Source organism: Dromiciops gliroides, chromosome 3, assembly GCF_019393635.1.
Source record: "Dromiciops gliroides isolate mDroGli1 chromosome 3, mDroGli1.pri, whole genome shotgun sequence".
NCBI classification, from domain to species: domain Eukaryota; kingdom Metazoa; phylum Chordata; class Mammalia; order Microbiotheria; family Microbiotheriidae; genus Dromiciops; species Dromiciops gliroides.
Genome location: NC_057863.1, coordinates 514,827,162 through 514,849,015, shown reverse-complemented (window position 1 = coordinate 514,849,015; position 21,854 = coordinate 514,827,162). Strand labels below are relative to the sequence as shown.

The 21,854-nt window shown below is 36.4% G+C and overlaps 2 protein-coding genes across 5 annotated transcripts in view; one reads left to right on the top strand and one right to left on the bottom strand.

Moving 5' to 3' along the window:
- Positions 1–292: 292 nt before the first annotated feature.
- JRKL (JRK like) lies at positions 293–4,487 on the bottom strand. Its single transcript, XM_043992222.1, has one exon. The coding sequence runs from the start codon at positions 3,857–3,859 to the stop codon at positions 2,282–2,284; it is 1,578 nt and encodes a 525-aa protein (XP_043848157.1). The 5' UTR covers positions 3,860–4,487; the 3' UTR covers positions 293–2,281.
- A 157-nt stretch (positions 4,488–4,644) lies between these two features.
- The window catches only part of CCDC82 (coiled-coil domain containing 82), a 55,144-nt gene continuing 37,934 nt past the window's right edge, over positions 4,645–21,854 (top strand). Inside the window, exons 1-7 of one of the 4 annotated variants that reach the window (XR_006355549.1) lie at positions 4,645–4,698; positions 10,230–10,445; positions 11,845–12,614; positions 13,137–13,335; positions 16,761–16,853; positions 17,698–20,697; positions 20,873–20,991. Coding sequence is in view for 3 of the 4 variants with exons in the window: in XM_043992221.1 (XP_043848156.1) it covers positions 11,859–12,614; positions 13,137–13,335; positions 16,761–16,853; positions 17,698–17,909 (1,260 nt within the window). In the remaining variant the exon portion in view is untranslated. Of the gene's footprint in view, positions 4,699–4,910; positions 4,988–10,229; positions 10,446–11,844; positions 12,615–13,136; positions 13,336–16,760; positions 16,854–17,697; positions 20,998–21,854 lie in introns of those variants that run through there. The other 3 variants (XM_043992219.1, XM_043992221.1, XM_043992220.1) reach the window with 3 other exon arrangements.

Sequence of the window (21,854 nt, the reverse complement as noted above, 5' to 3'; positions counted from 1 at the left end):
TATGTTTTTCAGTTGTCACCACCAAGCTGTGGGGAAAAAGGAACACCTGTTATTGCAGCTGGGTTTTAGAAACATGTTAAGTGTGCTATCAAGAAGCTATACTGGAAAGCCTAGAAGGCCTAAGTTATCAGAGGGTGTAAAGATTGAAGGCAGGATGGCAGGGGAGGACCTGCAGGTGAGTTCAGAGGTTGGCTGGTGAAAACTACTTTTATTTCTGAGAATGGATAAAAGTACTGGATCAGAGAAGGCAAGCTACCAATACTGGCAGTTTTCAGATGGGACAGCGGTTAGTTAGAAACAGGCAAGGATGCAATGGTCATGCTGTAAAAGAATCCCTTATTTAATATCAAATAGTCTAAAACCCCATCACTTAACAGCAATGTTTATTTACCACTAGGTGGCAATAATACAGGCTAGATTTCACTAACAAGGTAAGAAAAAAACCATGGACAAACCTGGACAGAATTTCTGAGATTTTTAATACAGACTTTTCATTTCAGATAAATGAATGTTTTCTTTAAACTACTATTATTTGTTTCTGTGACCTGAAGCAGTTCATGCAACAGATAGAATTTTAAAAACAAATATTTTATCGAAGATTCTACTTTAAATTCTAGATATGGTACATGAAAATTTCAGATGGCAATTATGGAAAGGTAGAAATGGCTGTAAGAGGCTTTTCAAGGTCTAAGAAAGGCACTATAAAGATGAAAAATATGTAGATGATAAAGCTAAATATTATTCTTAATGACTAATGAATTGAAGGGCAATTCTTAAAAATCACATCCATATTAGAGCCAAACCAAGAAGTACCAATTTCAATACAAAGACACACTTTGATTTCAATTATAAACTTCTTTAAACAATATGCATATGGCATGTCTTTTGAATGCTTCAGCAGCATTAGGTAAACATACTGGGTTCAATATGTAAATTCATCACAATCCTGATTGACATGAATTAAAAACCAACAAAAAGAAAGATCCTTTCCCTCAGTCTTTAACACACACACACACACACACACACACACACACACACACACACACACACACACACACAGAACAATTAAACTTCTTGTGGTCTGGAATTTTCCAAAATAACTTTTCTTCATTAACAGGATGTAAACATATGGCTTATTTAAAATAATCATTTCACCTTTTCAGTTTAATGGTCCCCCCTCCTTTTTTGTATTACAAAGAAAGGGAGATAATTTTTGTAACTTTCATTATGGATAGCATCTCAAAGTCCCCCCAGTGGGACCTTTTGATAGCTTTTGAATTGGAAGGATGATGTTCCAAGAAACTATCATGATAGATGGTCTCTGGGGGTAAAGACCTGTGCTCTGATCTCAATGAATGTTTAGTAAATATTCTTGGACTGACAGACTGTCCTTTGTACATTTTGGCAGGCTCATTGAAAAGAGGCCTATTTGTTTTCCTTTATACAATACCCTGTATTTATTGTGAACCCAGTGGTTTAGCAAAATTTTCAGATAATATACTTATCTCTCATTTATCCACAAACAGATGTAGTATAAAATTTTCTTCTCTCATGTATCACAGTCTATTTTCCCCAAGAAGTTTAACAGTAAGAGAATCCAAAATTACCCTACAATTCACATTTCCAGAACAGCCTTTCTTCCTGCCATCTTCTCTGTTAGAGAATAATTACTACAACTTTTTGAGCTAGTTAAGAAAAAAAAATCCACACACAATTACTCCCTCCCTTATCATTGTGGATAATTTAGAATTAAATGTTAAATATAACTATTACTTACTTTGGATCTAATGCTATATGATAGATTTTTCTTCACCCTGACAACCTACATAAATAAATAAAACAGATAATTGTTCAAGACGGCAGCAATAGTTGGCACAAAGGAAGGATAACTGTAGCAGCCCCATGAGTCAGGCAAAAAAATTATTTTGGGTATAATGAAGGTGCTCAGTGACTATTTGTTACATGTAGAATTTTGCCATTAATACTTAGGGAAATGCCACTTGGTCAAAAATAAGGAATGGGTCAAGTGATAGAAATATAAAACTTTTACATATATATAGATATAGATATAGATCTATATATCAGCTCAATTATCTGCAGAAATGGAGAGGGAAAAGAAAAATAGTACAAATAGTCCCCAAACCATTTGTATGGCTTTGGAATAATTTTTGCATTTGAATTTGTCTGAGAATTTGGAACACTTAAAGAAAACTAAGCTATATTGCAAATAGATTAATAGTCACAAATACAGTTACCAGGACAATGAAACTTTAAAATACTGTTATTGAGTTGGATTCATTGTCATCTTCTGTTTATTTCTTATGGTGGCTCGGAGTTTGCGTATTACCAGTTTGTCAGGCAGAATCATATCGCCTTGCTGTTCTAGATAATCCAATAAATTTTCAGTCCACTTGAGAGCAGCTGCATGATTAATATTCCTCTCTGGGATCAGCTCTATTTCCTCCTCCTCATTTTCACTTGATTCATCAGTTTGGCCCTGTGCTCTTCTGATTATTTCACTATCAGTTAATACCTCATAACCTGGTTCAGTACTGTCCACTTCAAACCACTGTTCAACATTCTCAGTGTCCACCTTTTCACATCCTTGTGTATGCTGTAATATGGTGGCTAAAGTAGCTGCTGAAATTTCTTCTTCTTCAAAGTCCAAACCTTCTTTCTCTTCATTGCCAGGAAAAATTTTGTTCCATGCTCTGATAATAGTAACTGGCTTAACCATGTTCCATGCCATTGAAACTTCATATAGAGCATCTAATAACGTTAGTTTCTTCCAAAACATTTTCAGATCATTACCTTCCTCTAAGTTGTTTTGGAGAAGTCCTGCTCTATAGTGTCTCTTCATAATAGCTATGACACCCTGATCCATAGGTTGAATCAATGAGGCTACATTAGGTGGCAGATATTTTACAAATATCTGGCCATCATCTGACCTCAAGACATTTTCATTTGGATGTGTCGGTGAATTATCCAATAACAGTACTGCCTTTTCCTGAAGGCCTTTGGATCTTAAGTACTCTCGAACTTGTGGCACAAAGATTTTGTCAAACCACTGTCTGAAAATAGAAAGGTCCATCCATGCACCTTTTTGACTGAAATAGGAAACTGGAAGGTTTGAGGTGTCAGTACCTTTAAAGGAACGTGGCTTTTTTGCTTTTCCCACTACACAAAGTTTAAGTTTGTGTAAACCTGTTGCGTTGGCACAACACATAACCGTGACTCTTTCTTCAATTAACTTGCGCCCAGAAACAGTAAATTTACCCTTGATAGCTGATGTCCTTGTTGGTAGGCACTTCCAAAACAATCCAGTTTCATCGGCATTATAGATTTGTTCAGGCTGTAAATTTTCCCTCTGAATAAATTCCCGGAAGTTGCTACAAAATTCATCCACTGCAGTTTCATCTCCATTTAACTTTTCTCCTCTGATGTTAATCTCACGAATGCTATGTCTCTGCTTAAATCGAGTTAACCAACCAGCTGAAGGATTAAAATCTCCATCCATTCCTAAAGCATAGAAGAAAAACTCTGCTCTTTTTGCACAAATTGGTCCAGATACAGGATTCCCCTTTGCTCTTTGCTGGTTAAACCATTCTAGCATAGCTCTGTCCAGCTCTTCATACATGGACGGCTTCATCGACTTTCTCTTGGCCAAGAGACTTGTTGAATCAGAACTGCTAGCATAAGTTATAATTTTTTCTTTATTCTTCCTTATATCCCTAACTGTTGTTTCACCAATCCCATAGATCACTGACAGCTGTTTGGAAGAGCTGCCTTCTTCAAGTTTCTTTATTATGTCAAGCTTATCCTTAATGGTCAACACCACACGCTTGCGTTTCCCTGACATTTTAAGACTGGGAATACCTCAACGTGGAACACAGAAAGAAACCCCTCTTGATTCACAGGAGCTCTCCCACACTTGTTACTTTCTCAGGTCTAGACTCAGTTACTGCGGCACTGACCCCTTTCAGGATGGGCCGGCAGAGGGGCTCCAGGGGAAGGAGAGGGCGAGAGAGGCAGGCCCAATGACCCAGATAGGCAGCTAAACTGGGGGAGGGAGAAGGCCGAGAGTCGCCGCGGATAATCCGGATTATGAATGTTTTGTTTATTTCTTTCTCCTCACCCCACGCCACGGCGGAGGGAGGAAGAACACAATCTGGGTAGTGGCTCCCACTCGGGACCGGGACAAGTGCCCCCTGCTCCCCGGGGAGAATCAAAGTTGAGTCCGGAAGCGCCCCAGCCGGGAAGGGGCTGGCGTCCTCCTTCTCCCTGGGGGACTCAACGCTGGGGCCGGTACCCCTGGCCGGCCGTGCCCCCCCTCGCCACGCCGCAAGTCCTCTTCCCTCCAGTAGCCTCGGCGGGGTCGCCAGAGCCTCCCCACGCCCCTCCTGGCCCCAAGGGGACCCGCTCCCCACCTCTGAGCTCTCGACCAGGGGCCCCCCAGCGCAGCTCCCTCACTACACAGCCCAGCCAGCTCCTCCCACTCCAGGACGCGCTCCCGGAAGATGGCCCCCCACCCGCGAGCTCCCGAAAGAAGGCGGGACTTCCGACTGCCAGCTTCCGGCAGGAGCAGAGGGACGCGCCAGTCGTCTAAACTGATGCCCGAGGCGGGGGCGGGGGCGGAGACGTGGGCGGAGGCGGAGGCGGCCGAAGGCGGCGAAGGCGGCGGCTGCGGTGGTTTGAAAGGTGAGGGAGCGGGACCGCTTAGGGCGGGGGTTTGTCTGCGCTCCCTAGCAGCGAATGACTTTCCTAGAGGGGCGGGGTAGAAGCACCCATCCCCCGGCTCTGGGCAAATAATTCCCTTGGCTCCCAGGCGAGGGCGGTGGCCTCGGGTGGGGAGGGGCGGGGGCGGGGACGGCCTGTGACAGCCCTTCCCTTCCCTACCCTTCCCTTCCCAGTGGAGCGGAGCCGAGCCGAGCTGCCTGCAGCCTCTGGGGACACCCCTTCCCCTCCAGGGGAGGCCGGGGAATTGCAGGTAAGTCTGGGCTGGGAAGCTGGTGTTTCTGTTTTTGCCTCCTCTGTTGCTTTCCCCCGCCTCTCCTCTACCCTGCTCGGTGCTGTCTCCTTGCTCCGCCCCGAGCGTTTCTGTGGCGCGCTGCTATCCCAAAGCTGTGCCTCAGCATCTGGTTTCTCAATTATCTTTCCCATCCCTCCTCCCTCTTGGATACAGGCTGCGCTAACCTCCCTCTGGCAGAAGTGGCGGGGATAGATGTGCGTGCGTGTGTGTGTGTGTGTGTGTGTGTGTGTGTGTGTGTGTGTGTGTGTGGTGTTCGCGCGTGCAACAAGGGAAAATAACACTGGTTATTTTTTTAAATGCACCATAGTTGTCTTCCTTTTTCATTTCCGAGTAAATTTTACTACATGCCTTGCAGAGGTATATGAACGCTGGTGGGATAACATGACCAGTGTAGAGAGCCAAATCCGCAGGGTTGTCCCAAGTCAAAATTGTGAAGGCTTGAATAGACGTTTGTTGTGCATCCGTGTCTGAATAATGTGAGTCTGTGATGTTTGTTGCTTTATTTGTAAGGCAACAAAGAGCTTTTCGTGTCTGATCTCATTTCATCTTTACAAAGACCCCAAGGTAGAACGAGTTAATATTTTTAATCCCATATTTTACCATTGAGGTAATGGAGTACATACAGAAAGGCATAAGTGACTTTCCCCGTGTAATTCAAGCCTAAATTTTCTGACATTTGGATCATTGGTTTTTCTATTGTTCCATATCCTTAACCCCTTTGGCTCAGCCTCTCTATGTTTGTTGCCCAGGCACTGGAGGAAAGATTGAATGAACTAATTCATAATTACGCATTAGGTTGGAAGGTATCTCAAAGGTAAACTAGTCCAACTACCTAACTGATAAAAGCATGATCCCTGAAAAGTTGTCTTGCACTCTTCTTGAAGATTATAGTGCATCTTTTATAATATTAAATATGAAATAAGGAGAAATAATAGTACTGACATGTCTGTATCCACCTGTTCCTTGCTTTCTCTGTTAGGAGGTTTCTCTTTGTCCTTAAGTAGGATCAAAATAGCATTAAAGAAGCTTGATGGAATCCTGATTTCATGAAATGTAGCATAAGTGCAATTCCCAAATAAATTCATATTTTCCCAACTAACTACAACTGTTCAATTGATTTCTTGATAAACATGCCACCTCCTCCTGAAAGCTGGGAAAGATGTTTTACCTATCAGCTTTACCACCTTCACCATTCTCTCCCTAGTTCTATTCTCAGATATCAGATTTCAGCTTTTCTTTGACCTTCAACTTCTCTCCTCTGCTGCCCCATTATCCTTACCCCCTGAATATTTCTGTGGGACCTTCCGTTAAAGGAAATAAATCAACCATTTATCCCCTTTTTTAGAAAAAATAGTTTTTCAGTTAACATTTATTTTCTCTCTCCTTTGTCCTGCCCCCTGAAAAACAAAAACAAAACCATGACACTTTCCCCCTTTTAATGCCTTTTATAATAACAACAACAACAACAACAAAAGATTATACTAAAAGACAGCTAGTGTTTAGGAAACTATCCTTTTTAAGGCAGCCTATTACACTTATTAAAAATTCTGATTAGAAAGTTTTTCTTTACATCTAGCTCAAATCTGCCTCTCTTCCATGAAAGTCCATTACTGTTAGGCTATATAGGACTGAGTGGCACAATGGATAGAGTGCCAGGCCTGGAGTCAGGAAGACTGATCTTCCTGAATTTAAATCTGGCCTCATACACTTACTAGTTGGTTGACCCTGGGCAAATAACTTAACTTTGTTTGCCTCAGTTTCCTCATTTGTAAAAATGATCTGGAGAAGGAAGTATCAGCCACTCCACTATCTTTGCCAAGAAAACCCCAAATGTGGTCACGAGGAGTTGGACAGAACCGAAAAGATTGAACAATAAAAAAAACAAATTTTATCCCATTCTACATCACAGACTTTCAAGTACTTGGAGAACTTTAATATTGTTTCCCTCCCTTTTATCTACCTTTTCTCTTCTTCAGGCTAAATACACCCATTTACTTCATTTGATCCTAATTTGGCATGGTTTCTAGATCTCTATCTTGTTCATTTTGCTGAACCTGATTCCTGGAAGTATCTTGAAGATTCAACATCCATAACTAAAGTAGTATTCCAGAGGTAGTCTGCTCATGAAGTCTCCCTTATTCTAGACACCCTGCCTTTTTAATAAAGCCTAAGATTATGACAGATTTTTGACTATCATATCTACCTTTTCTCTCCCCCATCTCCAGTTTACTTTTAAAATGCTTTATATGGACATAATTGTTTGCATGTTGTCCTCCCCCATTAGAATGAGAACTCCTTGTGGGCAGTTTTACGTTTCTTTGTATATCCAATACTTAGGATTGTGAGTGGTATTTAGTAAGCACTTAATAAATGTTTATTGCCTACCTGACTGTGTTCTACTAAGTTCCTTGATATTTTTTCTTCTACACAAATTGTTTTCTGGCTACGCACAACCCTCCCCACTGTATTTATACAGTTGATTTTTATTTTTGTCCCTAAGTTTATCTTGTTGGATTTAGGCTTTCATTTATACATTTTTTAAAATCCTATTTTCTATTAAGTTGGCTGTTTCTCCTAGGTTTGTGTTATATATAGATTTACTAATAATGTTGTGCTATCTTTTCCCTCCAAATCCTTTACAAAAAAAATTTTTTTTCAGAAAGAAAAAAAAAGGAGTTATCTAAAGAAAGTTACATGGCTGTACTGGGAGTACTTTGGTGAAACTGATATTTTTAAAAGAAGAATATGTACCAAAAAATTAATACAAATTCACAGAATCAAGGACACATATAAAAGAATAGCATAGACCTGTGAGAATTATGTATGAAGGTTAAAGACCAAAATGTCCTGAGGCTTGTGAAAAATGCTAAAGACAATGAAATTTTCAGTTTTGTTTTTAATCTGTCTTGGAGATAAGAAAAACAAGAAAAAACATAGCCATTTCCTGGGGTGGGTAGGGTAATGTTAACAAATGAAAGAAAGCAGAATTATTTAACTTCTACTTTGTTCCTGTTTTCTATGTCAAGGAGAATAATCTTTAGACTGAAAAGGATAGAACTAAGATGGTGGTGAGGAAATTTCAACAAAGATAAATGAGGAACTAGTAAAATAGTTTCTAAATCAAATCATCTGGCCCAGATTAATTGCAGATCCAGGATATAGAAAGAATTATAGCTATGATTTTTGAATCAATGTCAACAAGCTTAGAGATATCATGGAAAATAATAGAAGTACCCCCCAAACTTGAACAACATGAAATTTATTGGTGATAAATATAAAGTACTCGATATTGGAGATAAATGTAAAGTACTGGACTGAAAACAAAACAAAACACTATACAGTACTCAATGCAGGAGATATGGCTAAATAGTTCATTGGGAAATGACCTGGAGTTTTAGTTTGTTGAAAGCTCAATTTGAGTAAACTGTGTGATACAGCAGCCAGAAAAGGAAATGTGATCTTAAAATGCATTAATGATAATATAATGTCCAGAGCAAGTGACTTGAAAGCCCCACTGTACTCTCTACTAGTCAGGCCTCATGTGGAGTTCTTGGCACCACATTTTAGTAGGGACATAAATAAGTTGGAGCTTTCCCAGAGGAGAGTAACAAGGGTGGTGAGGGAGCTGAAAACTATAACCTAGAATTGTTTAAAACTAATTTAAGATGACCAGTGTGGAGAAGGGAAGATTTAGGGGAGAAATGATAGCTGTTTGAGGAAGAGGTTGTTGTTGTTGTTGTTGTTGTTGTTGTTGTTTTCCCCAGAGGGGAGAACAAAGATCAAAGCATAGAAATTAAAGAGAGGCTGACTTTAGCTCAGGAAAAAACCTCCTAAGCATTAGAACTGTACAAAAATGGGATCCTTCATGAAATTTTCAAGCAAAAGTTAGATGATCACTTCTCAGGGATGTTGAAGAGGCAACTAACTCATGCTTTATGTAGGTATTGGACTAGATCACCCTTATTAAGGACCTTTCCAATTCAGGATTCTATAATCGCTAAATTCTTTAATCAATCAGTCAACAACCATTTAATAAGTGCTTACTGTGTGCTAGAATTTTCCTTCTTAAGCAATAGGTCTTCAGATTGCCCCCAAAGAAATGATATTCACCCTTTGAAGACCAGCACAACCACTCAACTTTAAAAATTTATTCTTTTTTTCTTTAATGGAAGTTTATATTTGAATGTTTTAAATGATAAAATCAAAGATATGTTATACTCAAGATATGCACATTTTCTTCAGTGCTATGTGTTCTCGCTGCCCAGCGGCTTTCATGGTTGACATAAATTTATGGGTTATGACTTCACTGATGTAGACTAAAAATTTTTTAAAACATTTAAAAATTTTAGTTTAAAGAATTTTTTCCTTAATGTTTATCCTGAAATTATATTTTAGTAGGATTGGTATATAAACTATTGGCTACTATAATGGTTTTTCATTTTAACAATCAAATATAAATAAAGTTAACATCTGTCATTTTGTAGCACTGGATTTTGGGTTGTAATACCTGTTGTACTTAACATTTCTATTATCTGGGAAAGGTCACTTAGCTTCTCTGTTCCTCAGTTTGTAATAGAGAAATAACAATAACTCACATTGATATAGTGCTCTAAGGTTTACATCGAGTTACTGAAAGGATAAAATGGTATTATGGAAAAGTACTTTGGAAAAAATTAAAGTACTACTACAAATGCATTCATTTTTTGTTGTGTAATATGAGTCCTATTCAGACACATACATTATCATAACCTATTATTGATATACAAATCTTAGTGATGTAGCAAGTGTTTATAATGATTGACTTATTAATTGATGCTAAAGCATATTATATAGTTATATAATGTGACCAATTAATATTTATAATATCATTTTAGTTGCTGAGATACCCAGCTTTACTTTTATTTTCTGGAATCTCTAAATTTGCATCCACTCATTTGCTAAAACTTGATTTCTTTGTCTGTTTTTACACTATCAACTAACTTATAAGTCACATTTAACTGTAAGTTTATTAATTTTATGTACTACTGTGTCTTTTAATAGTTATTCTCTAAATTATATTAGGTTTCATGCTTCTATTATTATCTAAAATTATACCAATCTGTACAGCAAAGCTAATTTCTGGTATATAACATTAGCAACTTTATTGAGCTTGTTACTAGAAGGCATGACTGTAAAGTAATATGACTCATTTTTTTAACAGACATACCAGAACCTATATCCAGAGAAGGATTGCCTCCCTCAAAGTAGTCACTTTGGAGGCTCTAGTGATACATCTGTTGCTCTATACATTTTTGAAATACCTCTTTTGGAATTGCCTTTGTAACCTGTAGCAACGCCAAAAATCTTTGTCCTTTGAGGGTGGATTTTATTTCTGGAAAGATCCAGAAGTCATTTGGAGCCAAGGCTGGTGAATAAGGTAGGTAATCCAAAAAATGAGTTGTCACTATAGTACTGGGAGTGGCTTTCTTATATGACTTGAAAACTTTTTGAAGGCATTTCCAAATGAGGAGAAACACAGATATTTTGACTAATGTTATCATCATTGAAATACATACTCCCAAAGTGATGCCTTTGAAGGACAATATTTATTTGTGTATGTGAATTCTACTTTAGTCAATCTCATATTTTTCAGCACCTCAGCACCAAGCTCATCCTCTGATTATATGTTCCATTGCTTCGCTAATCATCATATATTTTGGCCTCTATCATTAACTAGGCTTCTCTCTATTACCTCCTTGTGACAGTGTTTTGTAGCAAGTGTCCTATTCTCAATCTCCATGATAAACTTTCTAGCCTCAGTAACATAAATTTTCCTTTCGTCAGCCATAAATTAAACATAATATTGGTAAAGATGATGTGGTAAGGTAGAGTGTTTTGATATCTGAATATTCTGTTGGGTTATTTGTAGTTTTTCTGTGTGTTTTACTCTGCCTTCACATTCTGTTGTTTTATAACTATGGTCATGTTTAACAACCAGTCTCTATAAGTTGCAGTCTTATAAGTTTCTGTAGAAGTCATTCCTGAATGGTTCATTTGACAGTTCTATAATTGTTGATGTTACTTATTGCCCAACTACTTTTTTCACATAGTTGAATGATCTTTTCAGTTTTTGTTCATCTTACTCTCCCGCTGAGGAAATCCAATATTAAAAGAAGAAAGTTCAACTTTCCAGCCTGGCATTTAAAGCCTTCCACAATAAGGCAATACTCTTCTTCTAAATATTCCTTGAACTCAAAAAAGCTTGCTGCCCTTGTTAAACAGGCCTTTTCGTTGTCCTCTAAACATATCATATTCTAGCTGAACCTCAGACCTTTATTGTTGCTGTTTTTCCTACCTAGAATGACTCCCTCAACATTTCTCCTGTTCTAAAAGCTACCACTTGACATGGGGTCCATGTGAAGTCTTCCTACCTCAATAGCTTTCCCTTATCTCTGAACTCTTGTAGCATTAATGTCAGTCAGAATCACTCATTATGGCACTAAATAACAGTCTCCTTGGATGCTGTTACTTAACTGTTTTATGTGTGTTTGTCTTGGTTCTATACTTAAATTACAGATTTTTAAAAGACAGGGAGTTTTCTAATACTGTTTGTAGCCTTCTCAGCATCTTTCAGTCATATGCATATTGTAGGCACTCATTACATACTTGGTGAGTGATTGTTTTATCAATACTACTAGGATACTATGTGTGATTTTCTGGAATGACCGTAATATGACTAGATTAATATAATTGACATCATAAATACATTTATTACCTTAACCTGACTATCATCTTCTTTATTATGAGATTATTCCTAATAACATTTTTTTTTGTAGAAGCTTAAGTGAAAATGGTACATGTTAGAAGATATGAAACAAGAAATAATTCTAAGACTCAAGTGCCGGCGTTGAAATCCCGGGTTGACTGGAGACGGACTAAACGAAATAATATCTTACAGTTACTTGATAGTGATGAAGAGCTTGATAGTGATGAAGAGCTTGATAGTGATGAAAGTGTTGATAGTGATGAAAGTCATGACAGTGATGAGAGTCATGACAGTGATGAAAGTCATGACAGTGATGAAAGTCATGACAGTGATGAAAGTATTGATAGTGATAAAAAGCTTGATGATAAAGAGCTTGACATAACTAATAAGGCAGAAAATAACAAAGGACACATAACTAAGAGTGGTGACCTTTCAGATCATAAGGAAGAAAAAAAGAAAAATAAATGTAAGACCATTAACACAGATTATGAAAAGGATCTAAGTCAACAACATATTGATTCTAAACAACAGAATGACCAAATAGTTACAGAGGAGGATATAGAAGAAGAAGAACACATCACTCGAGGAAAGCGAAAAAGGGTATCTTCTGTGATGTATGACAGTGATGATAGTGATGACAGTGACATTTTAGTTAGAAGAGTAGATGTTAAGCGTCGTCGTATAGTGGAGGATGATGACTGTTCTTCAGTGGAGGTGGATCAAAAACCTCCTAAATCTGAAAAAAGCTCAGCCATTCGGAAACAGGAACAACTCCAGAAGCTGAAAGAGCTCTCAAAACAAAGATCTCGTCAGAGACGCAATAGTGGTAGAGATTTTGAGGTGTGTTTTTTTTTATTGAATTTCACTTGAAGAATATTTGCATTTTATCAAAAAGAAGTATTAATTATCATATATTTTCAATGAGTCGAATTATTATTTTTGTTATTTAAAAATTTCCTTGTACATTTGACTACACTGTCATATCTAATTTCTTATTTGTCATAACAACATGAGAATCAACTAGTCCATCATCAGTTCTGTTTTAATAATTGAAGACTACTTTTTGGTTTTGTACGGTCTTTTCGATTTTCAACTTTTATTAAAGCTTTTGTTTTCAGTCAATCATTTTGTATCATTTAAACATTAAGAAAATAATGTCTTGTCTTCATTTTAAAAGCTCAGCAATTAATATGAAAAGGGAGTAATTTTTTTTACCTTAAGTCTTGAATTCACTTAATTTCTCTTTATCATGCTTAGAAGTATGAATTGGTCATTGTGTTTCACATTCATATTGAAATTATTATAATTTTTTAAAAAGTAAAATATAAAAATTTACTGATTTGCATGTTTTGATTTAATTAGGATTCTGAAGAGGAATCTTTACCAGATAGTGATCTTGATGATGAAGATGATGAAGAAGATGATGAGGATGAGGATGGAGATGATTATATTATTGATGGTTTTGTAGTTCAAGATGAGGAAGGTGATGAAGAAAATCAAAACCAATCAGGAGAAAAAATGACTGCATCACAGCTTCAATTAGTGAAACGAAATTCCCTTTGTAAGTTAAATATTAAGAGTAGGGTTTTTATTTTTGTTTTACTTACAACTATTAATCATGATATCCCATTATTTTGGCTTTGTAGAGAGTCACTTTCCAAACTAATGGTAAGGAATGTTGGTTTTTAAATACAATCAGTCTTTTCTCTTAGGTAATCTAGTTTTTTGCTTGCTTAGTTGTTTTGCTTTTCACAAAATTTTTTTTAGGTGCATAGGTAAGAAGTTAAATGCTTTCAGTGAGAGGCAATGAAATTTCATAGTAGTCAGTTCTGCTACCTTGTTATATGTTTGGTAGAAGTTTAGTATGAATTTGAAACTCAGGTTTAATACTTTTTTATATATTTCATTAGTGTATTACTATTCCTGTTGTCTTTAAGCATGACTAGTTGAGAGTTGTTAGTATCTTATTACTTTTTTATTTAATCTCTATTGATAGCTTGTTTTAAATATCAGATTTCATTGTTTAATATATCCGTCCTTCTGCTACCTAGCAAGCCATTGTTTGTGATGTGTATCTTTTTTTAAAATCATAAAAGTATTTTATTATTTTCCAGTTACATGTGAAGATAGTTTTCAACATTTGTTTTCATAAGATTTTTAGTTCCAAATTTTTCTCCCTTCCCTCCCTCCTCTCCAAGACAGAAAGAAATCCAGTATAGGTTATATATGTACAATCACATCAAACATATTTCTGCATTGTTCATGTTGTGAAAGAAGAATCGGGAAAACCTCAAAAAACAAAAAGAAAAGTAGAAACTGTATAGTTCAATCTGCATTCATAATCCACAGTTCTTTTTTCTGAATGTGGAGAACCTTTTCCATCATGAGTTCTTTGGAATTGTCTTGGATCATTGCACTGCTGAGAAGAGCCAAGTCTCTCACAGTTGATCATCACACAATGTTGCTGTTCCTGTGTACAATGTTTTTCTGGTTCTGCTCACTTCATTCAGCATCAGTCCACTTAAGTCTTTCCAGGTTTTTCTGAAATCTGCCTGCTTATCATTTCTTATAGCACAATAGTATTCCATTACATTCATATACCAAAACTTGTTCAGCCATTCCCCAGTTGATGGGCACTCCCTCAATTTCCAATTCTTTGCCACCACAAAGAGAGTTGCTATCAAGATTTTTGTACATGTGAGTCCTTTTCCCTTTTTATGATCTCTTTGAGATGCAGACCTAGTTTTGGTATTACTGGGTCAAAGGTTATATACAGTGTGACTAATATCTTTTGGGGGGGGGGTGAGGCAGTTGGGGTTAAGTGACTTGCCCAGAGTCATACAACTAATAAGTGTCAAGTGTCTGAGGCTGGATTTGAGCTCAGATCCTCCTTCCTCCAGGGCTGGTGCTCTGTCCATTGCGCCACCTAGCTGCCCTTGTGACTAATATCTTAAAGGAAAAAACAAAGTGCAGGAAAACCAACAAATAGCAACTTTTTTTTCCTCTCTCACTTCTCCCTATATATTGGAAGAAAATAGAAAGAATTTTATTATTTGTATCAAAGACTAATAAAACAGGTTGTTAAACTAGTGAATATTTTTTTCTAAAAAGTTTCATTAACTGTTTATATTTTATATTATGATACATAAGTAAAGTAATAAAGGTCATTAAAATGATATCTTCTTATGATCACACTGTTAAGCCTTATAACATAATTAAGGAATAAGAATGATATAAATTTCAGGAAAATTCACCTTACTTGCAGAACCATGTGTACTTGGAGTGTCAGACAATTTTCCCTGACAATACTAAACATTGATTGAGCTGGCACCTGAGAAATAAGATAACATAGAAAACCAAACATCCCAACAGAAATTACTGGCCAGCATAGTAATTCAGGTAAAAAGAAGAACGGAAAAGAAAGAAAAGAATTTTCACATAAGTGTAAAAGAATTCTGGAAGTAGCCCAACAAAATGTAGTTCTCTGAGCTCTGCATACTAATTTGGGTGCATAGTATTTCAATTTCAATTTTCCTTTTCACTCACAAATTTGACCTATGTGTGCTACAACATCAGATCTCTTGTTTCAAACCAACTTGTATCCTACATCCTTCCCCCAAAGAGGTGGTATTCTTGATTAACCAAACAGTATTAGCTCCTGGTCTTGGGGATGAATTATATTTTAAACTGCCCAGAGAGTTTAGGGGAACCAGAAAGTAGGTACTACGTTCTTTGCAATAAGAAGTTACCAGAGTTCAGAGATCCCACTACAAGTTTCTCTATTAAGATTAAGATCTGTCTGGTTTTAGGGCTAGGATTTAGATGTTACCTCTTTATCAGTATGTTTATTATAACACTGTTTTGGCATTCTTGATACTTTTAATAGGCTCTGTTCTCATCAGAGCAATATTTCTCTTTCATTTATCTATTCTCTTAAAGTTCACTGGCACAGTATCTTCCTCTCTTTAAATAAAAATTGTTATGACTTCATAGGATTCTAGTCATTTGGTTGCACAAGTTTTAAAAATATTATGCTTATTAAAATCTTAAAAATATTATCTTGTCAAGCTGTATGCCCTATTATTTATTACAGCTATGTCCAGCTTATATTTATTGATTTTTACAATTTACAATACATTTGTTTAAGCCCTTATGTATCTTTACTGTTTCCATATTTCATCTCTTTTCCTGTTTACCCTCTTGTTCTTCTCTTACCTAGAACCAGCCTCTAGTGGATTGAAAAGAATGGTAGAAAAAGGTTTATTCTTCATATCACATTCCAAATTTTTGTGTGGCATTTATGTTTAACAGTATTTCCTATTGAGTTGCAATAGGAAATAAAATTGTTATTAAAAGAATATAAGAGCCCAGATATATGATTAAAATCACTTTAATGCAGAGAAGTCTTAGTATCTTTTTAAGAGTAATTTTGTTTAAGATAGTAATAATGTTAACCTTCAAACTATTTTAAAAGATTCATTTTAATCATGAATTCAGACCCCTAATTAAAATTTTTTTTTCATTTCCAGTTAGACTTTTCTAGGGATACAGCACAAGATAGCACCCCAAAATTTTGTATTTGGAGTTAAGAGATTTAAGATTCCAAAACCTGACCTATGATTGTGCAAATCAAGAATGTAACACTGATGGGGCAGCTAGGTGGCTCAGTGGATAGAGCACCGGCCCTGAATTCAGGAGGACCTAAGTTCAAATCCAACCTCAGACACTTACTTATTAGCTGTGTGACCCTGGGCAAGTCACTTAACCCCAATTGCCTCACCAAAAAAAAGAATGTAACACTGACATTAGGAGCATAAAACCAAATCCCTTATCTATCTATATCCTACAAATTTAAACATTAGTAAGCTGATACTTTTCTTAAGTTTAATTGAGAGGTGGATTTACATATATATATATATGTGAGAGTGTGTTTATATACATACATTTTGATATTACTTTCTAAATTTTATCTAAAACACATTACAGATTCTTTCAGTGACCACTATACTCACTTTGAAAGAGTTGTCAAGGCTTTTCTGATCAATGCTTTGGATGATACTTTTCTGGGAACATTATATGGTAAGTGCGTAGTATCTAATAGCACATTTAATTGTGTTTTTTCCCTCTTTTTCTCATTTGAAACAAAGAAAAGCTGTCCTTAAGACCTTTTCCTTATTCACCCCACAAGCAACTTCATCAGATTCAGGTCAGTTCAACACAGTTATTGGACTCCTGTTGTGTTCAGAGTGCTGTATAAATCATTTAAAGTGGGGTTCTTAAGAATAAGTGATCATTGCCTTCAAATGTTTACAGTCTAGTAGGAAAACAAAATATCCGAAACCACTAAATAGTGATACAAAGAAATATATTCTAAAATGTCAATAATTATTACAGACAATAAAATGATATAAGAATTCAGAAGAGGGAGACATCACTGTGGGTTGGATTGTCCAGGAAGAAGGTGGGCCTTGAGCTGGTCTTAGAAGGATAGATAGGTAGGACATGTATAGCTAACAAGGGAGAAATAGCATGATCAAATGAATAAGTATGTTATGTTTGAAGAGCAGCAAAGAACCTACCTTAGCTGGAGCAACAGAGTTTATTAGGAGCAGTAGGAAATATATTGGGAAGGTAAGGTGGGAAGATTATGGAGAGCCTTGAATATCAGCCTTTGCAGAGTGTATAGCCTAAAGCTATTAGAGAGCTTTTCAGTAGGGAAGTGAGAAAGGAGATAAAATGGCAAGCCTGTACACCTGGTGCTGGCCATCTTATTACCATCAGAAAGTATTTGGTAAATACTGAATTGTATACAGTACTGTGCAAGATTTTGTACAAAGAGAACTAGAGACCTCTTCCCTACCATTGGGACACTAAGTGATTTTTACTTCCTTTTGATAGTGTGATTTTTACTTCTTTTTGATAGCTCTCCTCCACAAAAGTCCTACTCTGATGCTTCATCGTGGTGTGGAGGTGACCCTGGGTTCTCGAAGGCTATACCAGCGGAGCGCAAGCTCTGACAGGTTCTACCAAGCTGGAAAGGCTTCGAGTATGGTCCCAATGACAGACTGTGTCTGCTGTCCAAGGACCAACCTAGCTAAGTACAGAGAGGCTCATCACCAGAAGGCTGGCCTCTAGGTGATGAATTCTTTGTCCATGCTGACCTATGAAACAAAAGCAAAAGATGGCCTTTCATCTTATGCAATCTACTTCCATTTCCACAATGACAGTAGTGGAAAAGGGGTAGGGGGGTACTAAAAATCACACAATGTTTAGACTGTCTAGAGACATTAACTTAATGGTTCGTACTCTTAATATGAGATTTTGGTCCAACAACCAAATTGACAGGCTCTTAGAAAAGTTGAACCACGTCTATATTGACATTTTTTAAAAAATGAAGTCTGAAAAATATAAAGAAGTTTGATCCAAAAATGAAAGATTGTTCACACAGTTTTCTTGAAGACACAAATAAAGGAGATAATGGAGTTGGTTTCATGGTGTTCCCAAAGACAACAAAACCATCATTTCATGAGCCACTTGATCATATTGCTTTTCAGTGCTCATGATGAACATAAGCAGACTATCATGAAGATAATTGTAGTTTTTGTGTCAACATCTGCTGCAGAATATGAAGGTATAGAGAAATTCTATGAAGAATTTGACATGATACTCTGAATTAAGTCAACATATTCAGTGCTTTCAGTGAAAAAGTGAACACAAGGTATGAAGGTAAAAATATGTTGGAAAATATAGTTTGGGATTAGGAATGAAAGTAAGTAAAGTCTTGTAAACTACTCAGAAGCCCCATGCTTGTATATCCTGAATAAGTTCTTCAGGAAGAGATTTGGAAATCACTGCACACGTCCAAACTGCATCAAAAAAGATGAGATTAAGTATATCTTAACACAGAGAATATGACTAGTTGCTGACTTAGGAATCATTGGAGAATCATTGATTGTTGTGAAGTCAAGTTAGTAGCTAGTTAGAGCAAAGGTTAAAACCAATACCTAATTAGAATAAAGAAAGAAAATGAGAAGGCAACACTGCAGGCAATTACAATAATTCAGTCTTAACTTATTTAAACAATTTGTTGAGTCTGAAAATTGGGAACTAGAGAAAAGTAAAGATGCTGACTTTGGTTATCATTTCTTAGAGAACTTAAATCAATATAAAACAGTTGCCCTAGTAAGGGGCCAGAAGAGCCCAGAAGCTACCCTACTTGACCAGTTCTTGATCCTCTAATCAGGCAAGGAGGTGTGTAGAAGACAATGGCAACATCGATTTAGTCTACAAATTCATTTATAAGACATGGAACAAGATGGTGCAAGAATGCCCAGCAGTAGGTTTGCTCCGACAAAATAATGAAAAACTATGAAGGATAAAACTAATCCTGCAGAGAACTTGGTGTGAGATTCAAGAGAGTTCATAAATGAAATTGGAAAGACACTGAATAGATATGAAATGAAACTATTTTTGCCAACTTTCTTGTAATGGTATATTCTCTACCATGTTTTGATTCCACCATAGTACTAAGTAAGTGTGCTGTGTGAAAAAGTGGTAATTAAGAAGATACAAATAGGAATAGCAACTGGATCTTCCCAAATACAGAAGAGGGTACAACACCTTAAAAGAAACTCAAGGTTCACCTTGTCAAGATAAATTAAAAGAGGATATTTCAAAAGCAAGAAAAAGGATCGTGGATGGTGTTGTTAACGGACACAAAGTGAGCAAGAAGAGATAATCAGCTATCAGATTGTATGCTTACTTTCTTCTCTATAAAATCTTCATGAGAATTAAATATATACAGGGTATGCTTGATGGAAACATAAGAAAGGAATAGGCAGGCTTTTTATAGGTGTTTCTCTTCTTCAAAGATGCTGTTCGGTGAAAATTTTACATCTTCATAGTCACACAATTGAGAGAGACAGAAAACATAAGATTATTTTGTGTTTGTTGATTGAAATAAAAATTGATTCAGTAGAGCAAAATGCATCCTTAAATTTTTTCCTTCACCAAAATGTCTCATATATATTTTAGGATCAAATGAGCATCCTTGATAATCAACAAGGTTAACTTTGTGTAAGTAAAACATAAAGCAGAGATATGCTCACTAAAGGTGTTCACAAATATCATGGAGGATGTCTTGCACCAAGGCCAGATAGAAAAGAGTTTCTTTTATATATGGGGAAGTTTTCTTGGTACTCTTATTTGCAAATGTCATCATGAATATATCAAGATGTGAAACATTATCAAGCTATATAAATGTGATAACATGCTCAAAAGAAATCATTTTAGCAATCCATATGAAGAAAACAGGTGGTTGAAGAATGCATTGTCCAAATTATGAAATGTAATTGAATTATCTGCTCATTAAATTAATCCACCCATGCATCCACACATCCTGGACAAGAAGAGATTGAACTAGATCACATTTGGGAAATGGCACAGTGCTTTCGGTAATCCTAAGATGCTTCCTACCACACAAACCCATTTTTCTAATACCAGTATTCTCTCCTTGTTGCAATCATGGAAAATCATGACCTCAGAAGAATCATAATTCCAGGTGACTCAAAGGGCAATTGAAAGGGGCATGGTGGTTGTAAACAGGATTTAGTATTATACCAAATGATGACTTGTATGTGAGTGGTAGACATCATGGACACACAAGACCAGAAAACATACTAGACCAGTTTTGTAAATAAGAATCAGAAATTAGAGATTATACAACCTGAGTGCTTACCTTCTATTCATGACATATTAAAATAACCATAGGAAGGCCTTCAGTATTTTGAATAGATCCTCTATGGAGGACTTATGGAATATAATGGACAAAAATCGTACAGGATGAGCAGGCGTGGAAGAGTTGTGATCTGTACTATTGGAGGGATTACCTATATCGATGGGATCACGGATCCATTGTGCCAAAGTAAGTTTGATAGCTCATTTTCTCTCAAAATGTACTTTGTTCTTCCTGACTAATCATGGAATCTGCCTGAAAATAGAGGAAGAGATCCTTCAGTATAAAGTTAGCTAAATGTTTTCATAGCTGCAAAGTTATTTATTTACTTACTTGCTCATTTTTTAAAATTGACTCTTAATAGATGGCACAAGGCAAAAGTCATATGCACAAGACATGTTAACATCTCTTCATTATTTGGATGGCCGCTTTGTTCAGCCTCGCCTAGAAAACTTAGTTTCCAGAAGTCGCTGGAAAGAGCAGTATAAGGTACTCAGTTTCTTTATCATTAGTGCATGAAGATTCTAAAGGCAATAGTAATAGATTTATCACAGCCTCAGGGAAAAGTTTCCTTCACTTATTTACATTTAAATATTCAAAACTTTTGACCCTGCTCAAATGTTGTGACATTTCTGTGTATTTATAAAATCAACCTATTTTCCTTCTATTTTTGGAAGTTGTTGACTGTTTTGATTATTACTTGTATGTAGTCATTGATTAAATTATTCTAATAACAGATTATTTAATTTATTACTGAACATTATACCCTTCAGGTCCCAAACTTAGTCTCAAAAGTCTTATTTCCTTTTACACTGTTTTGAAGGCCAGTTATTTCACAAGTCTTCAGTATGTATAGTTGGGTATCTAATAGTAAAGGAGAAATAGGCCTCCACATTGCAATTCTTTATCACTACAAAATTATTCTGGGAAATTCCCACCAAAATATCTATAGATACAACTATGGTCGTTTTAAAAGGAATTTTAAAAAGTAAAAACAAAAAACAAAACCCAAACTAATACTGTACCACAGCGCCACCTGGCATACATAAAACAGTATGTCTGTCCAGAAATAAGGCAGATTGTTTCAGTTTGTTATATTGCAGCTTTTCTACAGATGAAACCTCCATTTCCATTTTATTTGTCTCCCAAGAACTTTGACAATAGCATGGGAGACAATTTCCATTACAGTAAAGGTTGTATTAGCATTCGAAGTAGACAAATAACCGTACTTTAGCCAGCTTCCCCCATGTACGAGAAGCTTGTCATTATTCTTGGAACCATTTGTTGCAAATTTTTATAAATTGTTGTATTGGTTGGAGTGCAGCATAATTGACTTCTGACACACC

Excerpts from the sequence above, each read along its gene's own strand:
- JRKL (XM_043992222.1), bottom strand. The coding sequence starts at position 3,859 with ATGTCAGGGAAACGCAAGCGTGTGGTGTTGACCATTAAGGATAAGCTT.